The 12,036-nt window shown below is 33.9% G+C and overlaps 1 protein-coding gene across 5 annotated transcripts in view; it reads right to left on the reverse strand.

Moving 5' to 3' along the window:
* scube3 (signal peptide, CUB domain, EGF-like 3) overlaps positions 1–12,036 on the reverse strand; it is a 98,559-nt gene that overhangs the window by 8,031 nt on the left and 78,492 nt on the right. For all 5 annotated transcript variants that reach the window (XM_058050617.1, XM_058050620.1, XM_058050618.1 and 2 more), the window contains 2 exons: positions 574–735; positions 291–494 (listed from right to left, as the gene is read on the reverse strand). In XM_058050617.1, coding sequence (XP_057906600.1) covers positions 291–494; positions 574–735 — 366 coding nt within the window. The remainder of the gene's footprint in view (positions 1–290; positions 495–573; positions 736–12,036) is intronic.

Genomic DNA, 12,036 nt, shown 5'->3' on the forward strand with positions numbered 1-12,036 from the left:
AAAAAAACATATTATTTACATTATTTCTTATGGGAAATTTTTCATTATTTTGGTTAGAATTTGTTTTGGTTTTAGTCGGTTCGGACTAATGATGCTAACCAATGTTCCACAGTATCATGTAAAGTACCAAAACTTTCATCACATACTGTAGGCGGCTACTGATCCCAATTAATGATACTATTAATGATTAATATTAATATGATTAGTATGAATGATACTATTAATCATTATTACATCACATCTGCCTTGCTATCAAAGTCAGATTGAACTAAATAAGGTCAATGAAGTACCACATCGCCCGCTGTCCCTCTCCGAGCCAGGTCCACAGTTCTCTTGAATGGGGGCAGCCTGTGGAAGTTTCTGGGCCACCTCGTACTCCAAACCAGCAACCCGGATCAGAAAGCGTTCTTGGTTTATAGACTTCTTCAGAGCCTTGATGTAAGTCTTGACCTGTTTCTCCATACGCTGTCTGAGGCAGCTGAGATTACAACTTCCTGTAATTATTTACATGTATTATGATTATGAAGAAATATGCTGTTAGCATTAAAATTGTTTTTACATTCGAAAAATCACCTGTTGTGTCGCCAGGTTTGACCTCGGCTTCCAGCTCCAAAGTGATACGTGTGACTTCTTTATTAGTGGGGTTGCGAGCGCGTCGCCCTTTTGCTTTCTTTGAGGAGTCACATTTAAGATTGACAAACGTCACGAGGCAGTTACTGCAGGGCTGACCACCTCCTGTGGAAACATGACATCACAATCAGCAAACCACAGTCACAGAAGTCTTAATAGCAGGTGAGTCATTGCAGGGTATCTGAACTGCCCAACGACAATTGACAAAAATTATAAGGAATTAGCATGTCGGGTTTTTTTTTAACTTGCTTCTAATGCACTTTTCTGGTCAAAAAACAGGGGAAACCTCACACACACTCAACAGGGGCCTGAGAAGCATCCAAAAATGGCATAAAATGCCAGAGTTTGAGGGCGGTGATTTTTGACAAAAAACGTAAGGGGTTAGTATGTATTATTATTTTTTTTTCATTTTTTCAACTTCCTTCTAATGCACTTTTCTGATAAAAAAAAAAAAAACAGGGGAAACATCACACACACTCAACAGGGGCCTGAGAAGCATCCAAAAATGGCATAAAATACCAGATTTTGAATTTGGTGATTTTTGAAAAAAACGTAAGGGGTTAGTATGTCGTTATTTTTTTTTTTTCATTTTTTTCAACTTGCTTTTAAAGCACTTTTCTGTCAAAAATAAAAGTGGAAACCTCACACACACTCAACAGGGGACCCAGAAGCATCCAAAAATGGCATAAAATACCAGATTTTGAATTTGGTGATTTTTGAAAAAAACGTAAGGGGTTAGTATGTCGTTTTTTTCATTTTTTCCAACTTGCTTTTAAAGCACTTTTCTGTCAAAAATAAAAGTGGAAACCTCACACACACACAACAGGGGACGCAAAAGCATCCAAAAATGGCATAAAATACCAGATTTTGAATTTGGTGATTTTTGAAAAAAACGTAAGGGGTTAGTATGTCGTTTTTTTCATTTTTTTCCAACTTGCTCTGAAAGCACTTTTCTGTCAAAAATAAAAGTGGAAACCTCACACACACTCAACAGGGGACCCAGAAGCATCCAAAAATGGCATAAAATACCAGATTTTGAATTTGGTGATTTTTGAAAAAAACGTAAGGGGTTAGTATGTTGTTTTTTTTTTCATTTTTTTCAACTTGCTTTTAAAGCACTTTTCTGTCAAAAAAAACAGGGGAAACCTCACACACACTCAACAGGGGACCCAGAAGCATCCAAAAATGGCATAAAATGCCAGATTATAATTTGGTGATTTTTGACAAAAAACGTAAGGGGTTAGTATGTCTTTTTTTTTTTTTTTTTCATTTTTTTCAACTTGCTTTTAAAGCACTTTTCTGTCAAAAACAAAAGGGGAAACCTCACTCACACTCAACAGGGGACCCAGAAGCATCCAAAAATGGCATAAAATGCCAGATTATAATTTGGTGATTTTTGAAAAAAACGTAAGGGGTTAGTATGTCGTTTTTTTCCATTTTTTCAACTTGCTTTTAAAGCACTTTTCTGTCAAAAATAAAAGTGGAAACCTCACACACACACAACAGGGGATGCAAAAGCATCCAAAAATGGCATAAAATACCAGATTTTGAATTTGGTGATTTTTGAAAAAAACGTAAGGGGTTAGTATGTTGTTTTTTTTCATTTTTTTCCAACTTGCTTTTAAAGCACTTTTCTGTCAAAAATAAAAGTGGAAACCTCACACATACTCAACAGGGGACCCAGAAGCATCCAAAAATGGCATAAAATGCCAGATTATAATTTGGTGATTTTTGAAAAAAACGTAAGGGGTTAGTATGTCGTTTTTTGTTTTTTTTTTCATTTTTTTCAACTTGCTTTTAAAGCACTTTTCTGTCAGAAATAAAAGTGGAAACCTCACACACACTCAACAGGGGACCCAGAAGCATCCAAAAATGGCATAAAATGCCAGATTATAATTTGGTGATTTTTGAAAAAAACGTAAGGGGTTAGTATGTCGTTTTTTTCATTTTTTTCTACTTGCTTTTAAAGCACTTTTCTGTCAAAAAAACAGGGGAAACCTCACACACACTCAACAGGGGACCCAGCAGCATCCAAAAATGGCATAAAATACCAGATTTTGAATTTGGTGATTTTTGAAAAAAAACGTAAGGGGTTAGTATGTCGTTTTTGTTTTTTTTTTTCATTTTTTTCAACTTGCTTTTAAAGCACTTTTCTGTCAAAAACAAAAGTGGAAACCTCACTCACACTCAACAGGGGACCCAGAAGCATCCAAAAATGGCATAAAATACCAGATTTTGAATTTGGTGATTTTTGAAAAAAAACGTAAGGGGTTAGTATGTCGTTTTTTTCATTTTTTTCAACTTGCTTTTAAAGCACTTTTCTGTCAAAAATAAAAGTGGAAACCTCACACACACTCAACAGGGGACCCAGAAGCATTCAAAAATGGCATAAAATGCCATATTATAATTTGGTGATTTTTGAAAAAAAAACGTAAGGGGTTAGTATGTCGTTTTTTTCATTTTTTTCAACTTGCTTTTAAAGCACTTTTCTGTCAAAAATAAAAGTGGAAACCTCACACACACACAACAGGGGACGCAAAAGCATCCAAAAATGGCATAAAATACCAGATTTTGAATTTGGTGATTTTTGAAAAAAACGTAAGGGGTTAGTATGTCGTTTTTTTTTTTTTCATTTTTTTCAACTTGCTTTTAAAGCACTTTTCTGTCAAAAATAAAAGTGGAAACCTCACACACACTCAACAGGGGACCCAGAAGCATCCAAAAATGGCATAAAATACCAGATTTTGAATTTGGTGATTTTTGAAAAAAACGTAAGGGGTTAGTATGTCGTTTTTTTTTTTTTTTTCATTTTTTTCAACTTGCTTTTAAAGCACTTTTCTGTCAAAAACAAAAGTGGAAACCTCACACACACTCAACAGGGGACCCAGAATCATCCAAAAATGGCATAAAATGCCAGATTATAATTTGGTGATTTTTGAAAAAAACGTAAGGGGTTAGTATGTCGGTTTTTTTTTTCATTTTTTTCCAACTTGCTTTGAAAGCACTTTTCTGTCAAAAATAAAAGTGGAAACCTCACACACACTCAACAGGGGACCCAGAAGCATCCAAAAATGGCATAAAATACCAGATTTTGAATTTGGTGATTTTTGAAAAAAACGTAAGGGGTTAGTATGTCGTTTTTTTTTTTTCATTTTTTTCAACTTGCTTTTAAAGCACTTTTCTGTCAAAAAAACAGGGGAAACCTCACACACACTCAACAGGGGACCCAGAAGCATCCAAAAATGGCATAAAATGCCAGATTATAATTTGGTGATTTTTGACAAAAAACGTAAGGGGTTAGTATGTCGGTTTTTTTTTTTCATTTTTTTCAACTTGCTTTTAAAGCACTTTTCTGTCAAAAATAAAAGTGGAAACCTCACACACACTCAACAGGGGACCCAGAAGCATCCAAAAATGGCATAAAATACCAGATTTTGAATTTGGTGATTTTTGAAAAAAACGTAAGGGGTTAGTATGTCGTTTTTTTTTTTTTTTTTCATTTTTTTCAACTTGCTTTTAAAGCACTTTTCTGTCAAAAACAAAAGGGGAAACCTCACTCACACTCAACAGGGGACCCAGAAGCATCCAAAAATGGCATAAAATGCCAGATTATAATTTGGTGATTTTTGAAAAAAACGTAAGGGGTTGGTATGTCGTTTTTTTCCATTTTTTCAACTTGCTTTTAAAGCACTTTTCTGTCAAAAATAAAAGTGGAAACCTCACACACACACAACAGGGGATGCAAAAGCATCCAAAAATGGCATAAAATACCAGATTTTGAATTTGGTGATTTTTGAAAAAAACGTAAGGGGTTAGTATGTTGTTTTTTTCATTTTTTTCCAACTTGCTTTTAAAGCACTTTTCTGTCAAAAATAAAAGTGGAAACCTCACACATACTCAACAGGGGACCCAGAAGCATCCAAAAATGGCATAAAATGCCAGATTATAATTTGGTGATTTTTGAAAAAAACGTAAGGGGTTAGTATGTCGTTTTTTGTTTTTTTTTCATTTTTTTCAACTTGCTTTTAAAGCACTTTTCTGTCAAAAACAAAAGTGGAAACCTCACACACACACAACAGGGGACGCAAAAGCATCCAAAAATGGCATAAAATACCAGATTTTGAATTTGGTGATTTTTGAAAAAAAACGTAAGGGGTTAGTATGTCGTTTTTTTTTTTTTTTTCATTTTTTTCAACTTGCTTTTAAAGCACTTTTCTGTCAAAAACAAAAGTGGAAACCTCACTCACACTCAACAGGGGACCCAGAAGCATCCAAAAATGGCATAAAATGCCAGATTATAATTTGGTGATTTTTGAAAAAAACGTAAGGGGTTAGTATGTCGTTTTTTTCATTTTTTTCTACTTGCTTTTAAAGCACTTTTCTGTCAAAAAAAACAGGGGAAACCTCACACACACTCACCAGGGGACCCAGCAGCATCCAAAAATGGCATAAAATACCAGATTTTGAATTTGGTGATTTTTGAAAAAAAACGTAATGGGTTAGTATGTCGTTTTTTTCATTTTTTTTCAACTTGCTTTTAAAGCACTTTTCTGTCAAAAATAAAAGTGGAAACCTCACACACACTCAACAGGGGACCCAGAAGCATTCAAAAATGGCATAAAATGCCATATTATAATTTGGTGATTTTTGAAAAAAAAACGTAGGGGGTTAGTATGTCGTTTTTTTCATTTTTTTCAACTTGCTTTTAAAGCACTTTTCTGTCAAAAATAAAAGTGGAAACCTCACACACACACAACAGGGGACGCAAAAGCATCCAAAAATGGCATAAAATACCAGATTTTGAATTTGGTGATTTTTGAAAAAAACGTAAGGGGTTAGTATGTCGTTTTTTTTTTTTTCATTTTTTTCAACTTGCTTTTAAAGCACTTTTCTGTCAAAAATAAAAGTGGAAACCTCACACACACTCAACAGGGGACCCAGAAGCATCCAAAAATGGCATAAAATACCAGATTTTGAATTTGGTGATTTTTGAAAAAAACGTAAGGGGTTAGTATGTCGTTTTTTTTTTTTTCATTTTTTTCAACTTGCTTTTAAAGCACTTTTCTGTCAAAAACAAAAGTGGAAACCTCACTCACACTCAACAGGGGACCCAGAAGCATCCAAAAATGGCATAAAATGCCAGATTATAATTTGGTGATTTTTGAAAAAAACGTAAGGGGTTAGTATGTCGTTTTTTTTCATTTTTTCAACTTGGTTTTAAAGCACTTTTCTGTCAAAAATAAAAGTGGAAACCTCACACACACACAACAGGGGATGCAAAAGCATCCAAAAATGGCATAAAATACCAGATTTTGAATTTGGTGATTTTTGAAAAAAACGTAAGGGGTTAATATGTTGTTTTTTTCATTTTTTTCCAACTTGCTTTTAAAGCACTTTTCTGTCAAAAATAAAAGTGGAAACCTCACACATACTCAACAGGGGACCCAGAAGCATCCAAAAATGGCATAAAATGCCAGATTATAATTTGGTGATTTTTGAAAAAAACGTAAGGGGTTAGTATGTCGTTTTTTTTCATTTTTTCAACTTGGTTTTAAAGCACTTTTCTGTCAAAAACAAAAGTGGAAACCTCACACACACACAACAGGGGATGCAAAAGCATCCAAAAATGGCATAAAATACCAGATTTTGAATTTGGTGATTTTTGAAAAAAACGTAAGGGGTTAGTATGTCGTTTTTTTCATTTTTTTCTACTTGCTTTTAAAGCACTTTTCTGTCAAAAAAAAAAACAGGGGAAACCTCACACACACTCAACAGGGGACCCAGCAGCATCCAAAAATGGCATAAAATGCCAGATTATAATTTGGTGATTTTTGAAAAAAACGTAAGGGGTTAGTATGTCGTTTTTTTTTTTTCATTTTTTTCAACTTGGTTTTAAAGCACTTTTCTGTCAAAAACAAAAGTGGAAACCTCACACACACACAACAGGGGACGCAAAAGCATCCAAAAATGGCATAAAATACCAGATTTTGAATTTGGTGATTTTTGAAAAAAACGTAAGGGGTTAGTATGTCGTTTTTTTTTTTTTTCATTTTTTTCAACTTGCTTTTAAAGCACTTTTCTGTCAGAAATAAAAGTGGAAACCTCACACACACTCAACAGGGGACCCAGAAGCATCCAAAAATGGCATAAAATGCCAGATTATAATTTGGTGATTTTTGAAAAAAACGTAAGGGGTTAGTATGTCGTTTTTTTCATTTTTTTCAACTTGCTTTTAAAGCACTTTTCTGTCAAAAATAAAAGTGGAAACCTCACACACACACAACAGGGGATGCAAAAGCATCCAAAAATGGCATAAAATACCAGATTTTGAATTTGGTGATTTTTGAAAAAAACGTAAGGGGTTAGTATGTTGTTTTTTTCATTTTTTTCCAACTTGCTTTTAAAGCACTTTTCTGTCAAAAATAAAAGTGGAAACCTCACACATACTCAACAGGGGACCCAGAAGCATCCAAAAATGGCATAAAATGCCAGATTATAATTTGGTGATTTTTGAAAAAAACGTAAGGGGTTAGTATGTCGTTTTTTTTTTTTTTCATTTTTTTCAACTTGCTTTTAAAGCACTTTTCTGTCAAAAACAAAAGTGGAAACCTCACACACACACAACAGGGGACGCAAAAGCATCCAAAAATGGCATAAAATACCAGATTTTGAATTTGGTGATTTTTGAAAAAACAACGTAAGGGGTTAGTATGTCGTTTTTTTTTTTTTTTTCATTTTTTTCAACTTGCTTTTAAAGCACTTTTCTGTCAAAAACAAAAGTGGAAACCTCACTCACACTCAACAGGGGACCCAGAAGCATCCAAAAATGGCATAAAATGCCAGATTATAATTTGGTGATTTTTGAAAAAAACGTAAGGGGTTAGTATGTCGTTTTTTTCATTTTTTTCTACTTGCTTTTAAAGCACTTTTCTGTCAAAAAAAACAGGGGAAACCTCACACACACTCACCAGGGGACCCAGCAGCATCCAAAAATGGCATAAAATACCAGATTTTGAATTTGGTGATTTTTGAAAAAAAACGTAATGGGTTAGTATGTCGTTTTTTTCATTTTTTTCAACTTGCTTTTAAAGCACTTTTCTGTCAAAAATAAAAGTGGAAACCTCACACACACTCAACAGGGGACCCAGAAGCATCCAAAAATGGCATAAAATACCAGATTTTGAATTTGGTGATTTTTGAAAAAAACGTAAGGGGTTAGTATGTCGTTTTTTTTTTTTCATTTTTTTCAACTTGCTTTTAAAGCACTTTTCTGTCAAAAACAAAAGTGGAAACCTCACTCACACTCAACAGGGGACCCAGAAGCATCCAAAAATGGCATAAAATGCCAGATTATAATTTGGTGATTTTTGAAAAAAACGTAAGGGGTTAGTATGTCGTTTTTTTTCATTTTTTCAACTTGGTTTTAAAGCACTTTTCTGTCAAAAATAAAAGTGGAAACCTCACACACACACACAACAGGGGATGCAAAAGCATCCAAAAATGGCATAAAATACCAGATTTTGAATTTGGTGATTTTTGAAAAAAACGTAAGGGGTTAATATGTTGTTTTTTTCATTTTTTTCCAACTTGCTTTTAAAGCACTTTTCTGTCAAAAATAAAAGTGGAAACCTCACACATACTCAACAGGGGACCCAGAAGCATCCAAAAATGGCATAAAATGCCAGATTATAATTTGGTGATTTTTGAAAAAAACGTAAGGGGTTAGTATGTCGTTTTTTTTTTTTTTCATTTTTTTCAACTTGCTTTTAAAGCACTTTTCTGTCAAAAACAAAAGTGGAAACCTCACACACACACAACAGGGGATGCAAAAGCATCCAAAAATGGCATAAAATACCAGATTTTGAATTTGGTGATTTTTGAAAAAAACGTAAGGGGTTAGTATGTCGTTTTTTTAATTTTTTTCTACTTGCTTTTAAAGCACTTTTCTGTCAAAAAAAAACAGGGGAAACCTCACACACACTCAACAGGGGACCCAGCAGCATCCAGAAATGGCATAAAATACCAGATTTTGAATTTGGTGATTTTTGAAAAAAAACGTAAGGGGTTAGTATGTCGTTTTTTTTCATTTTTTCAACTTGGTTTTAAAGCACTTTTCTGTCAAAAATAAAAGTGGAAACCTCACACACACACAACAGGGGATGCAAAAGCATCCAAAAATGGCATAAAATACCAGATTTTGAATTTGGTGATTTTTGAAAAAAACGTAAGGGGTTAGTATGTTGTTTTTTTCATTTTTTTCCAACTTGCTTTTAAAGCACTTTTCTGTCAAAAATAAAAGTGGAAACCTCACACATACTCAACAGGGGACCCAGAAGCATCCAAAAATGGCATAAAATGCCAGATTATAATTTGGTGATTTTTGAAAAAAACGTAAGGGGTTAGTATGTCGTTTTTTTTTTTTTTCATTTTTTTCAACTTGCTTTTAAAGCACTTTTCTGTCAGAAATAAAAGTGGAAACCTCACACACACTCAACAGGGGACCCAGAAGCATCCAAAAATGGCATAAAATGCCAGATTATAATTTGGTGATTTTTGAAAAAAACGTAAGGGGTTAGTATGTCGTTTTTTTCATTTTTTTCAACTTGCTTTTAAAGCACTTTTCTGTCAAAAAAACAGGGGAAACCTCACACACACTCAACAGGGGACCCAGCAGCATCCAGAAATGGCATAAAATACCAGATTTTGAATTTGGTGATTTTTGAAAAAAAACGTAAGGGGTTAGTACAGGGGTCGGGAACCTTTTTGGCTAAGAGAGCCATGAAGACCAGATATTTTAAAATGTGTATCTGTGAGAGCCATATACATTTTTTTAAACATTGAATACAATAAAATGTGTGCATTTTTATGTAAGACCAACAGTTTTAGATATAATGGGCTCTAATTATGTAGACCAGGCACACTACCCCACGCCAATGGGGTGTGGCCAGCACACTTTCGTGAGCAGCGCAGTGTCTAATAATAAATCAAATACTTGCTGCCATTAATGCAACTTCTGCTGCTGCATGGTTTTGAACCGTATTCAGTACACGTATTTCATTCTTTTGGCCATCTTCACCAGAAGGCTTGGTTCTGCAGCTTTAGCTATTTGACTAAAGGAGGAAAGTTTATATTTACATGTTTTTTTGACATCTCAATGACCGAGGTAGACTACCGCATTACCCAGTAATAATCAAGTTTTGGTGTTTGACCTGGAAAATATCATCAGGAAAGATAGATATGGTTGGCCGTATTGCAGCAGAATATAGATGGACGAATTAAAATGCATAAGAAAGTTGTTGATTTTGAATATTATTTTTAACAGTCATTTCTGTGATGTTTACTTTAAAATGTTAGCAAAAATGCATTTTTATTGTGGTAAGAAATGCTTGAGAGCCAGATACAGTCATCAAAAGAGCCCTACCTGGCTCCCGAGCCATAGGTTCCCTACCTCTGGGTTAGTATGTCGTTTTTTTCATTTTTTTCAACTTGCTTTTAAAGCACTTTTCTGTCAAAAATAAAACTGGAAACCTCACACACACTCAACAGGGGACCCAGAAGCATCCAAAAATGGCATAAAATGCCATATTATAATTTGGTGATTTTTGAAAAAAAAACGTAAGGGGTTAGTATGTCGTTTTTTTCATTTTTTTCAACTTGCTTTTAAAGCACTTTTCTGTCAAAAATAAAAGTGGAAACCTCACACACACACAACAGGGGACGCAAAAGCATCCAAAAATGGCATAAAATACCAGATTTTGAATTAGTATGTTGTTTTTTTCATTTTTTTCAACTTGCTTTTAAAGCACTTTTCTGTCAAAAATAAAAGTGGAAACCTCACACACACTCAACAGGGGACCCAGAAGCATCCAAAAATGGCATAAAATGCCAGATTATAATTTGGTAATTTTTGAAAAAAACGTAAGGGGTTAGTATGTCGTTTTTTTCATTTTTTTCAACTTGCTTTTAAAGCACTTTTCTGGTAAAAAAAAACAGGGGAAACCTCACACACACTCAACAGGGGACCCAGAAGCATCCAAAAATGGCATAAAATGCCAGATTATAATTTGGTGATTTTTGAAAAAAAACGTAAGGGGTTAGTATGTCGTTTTTTTCATATTTTTCAACTTGCTTTTAAAGCACTTTTCTGTCAAAAATAAAAGTGGAAACCTCATACACACACAACAGGGGACGCAAAAGCATCCAAAAATGGCATAAAATACCAGATTTTGAATTTGGTGATTTTTGAAAAAAACGTAAGGGGTTAGTATGTCGTTTTTTTTTTTTTTCATTTTTTTCAACTTGCTTTTAAAGCACTTTTCTGTCAAAAACAAAAGTGGAAACCTCACACACACTCAACAGGGGACCCAGAAGCATCCAAAAATGGCATAAAATGCCAGATTATAATTTGGTGATTTTGAAAAAAACGTAAGGGGTTAGTATGTCGTTTTTTTTCATTTTTTTCCAACTTGCTTTCAAAACACTTTTCTGTCAAAAATAAAAGTGGAAACCTCACACATACTCAACAGGGGACCCAGAAGCATCCAAAAATGGCATAAAATACCAGATTTTGAATTTGGTGATTTTTGAAAAAAACGTAAGGGGTTAGTATGTCGTTTTTTGTTGTTTTTTTTCATTTTTTTCAACTTGCTTTTAAAGCACTTTTCTGTCAAAAATAAAAGTGGAAACCTCACACATACTCAACAGGGGACCCAGAAGCATCCAAAAATGGCATAAAATGCCAGATTATAATTTGGTGATTTTTGAAAAAAACGTAAGGGGTTAGTATGTCGTTTTTTGTTTTTTTTTTTCATTTTTTTCAACTTGCTTTTAAAGCACTTTTCCGGTCAAAAAAACAGGGGAAACCTCACACACACTCAACAGGGGACCCAGAAGCATCCAAAAATGGCATAAAATGCCAGATTATAATTTGGTGATTTTTGAAAAAAAAACGTAAGGGGTTAGTATGTCGTTTTTTTTTTTTTTTTTTTTTCATTTTTCTCAAATTGCTTTTAAAGCACTTTTCTGTCAAAAATAAAAGTGGAAACCTCACACACACTCAACAGGGGACCCAGAAGCATCAAAAAATGGCATAAAATGCCAGATTTTGAATTTGGTGATTTGTGGAAAAAAACGTAAGGGGTTAGTATGTCGTTTTTTTCATTTTTTTCAAGTTGCTTTTAAAGCACTTTTCTGTCAAAAATAAAAGTGGAAACCTCACACATACTCAACAGGGGACCCAGAAGCATCCAAAAATGGCATAAAATGCCAGATTTTGAATTTGGTGATTTTTGAAAAAAAAAAAACGTAAAGGGTTAGTATGTCGTTTTTTTTTTTCTTCATTTTTCCAACTTGCTTTTAAAGCACTTTTCTGATAAAAAAAAAAACAGAGGAAACCTCACACACACT

This window comes from Doryrhamphus excisus, chromosome 16 (assembly GCF_030265055.1).
Source record: "Doryrhamphus excisus isolate RoL2022-K1 chromosome 16, RoL_Dexc_1.0, whole genome shotgun sequence".
Taxonomy (NCBI): domain Eukaryota; kingdom Metazoa; phylum Chordata; class Actinopteri; order Syngnathiformes; family Syngnathidae; genus Doryrhamphus; species Doryrhamphus excisus.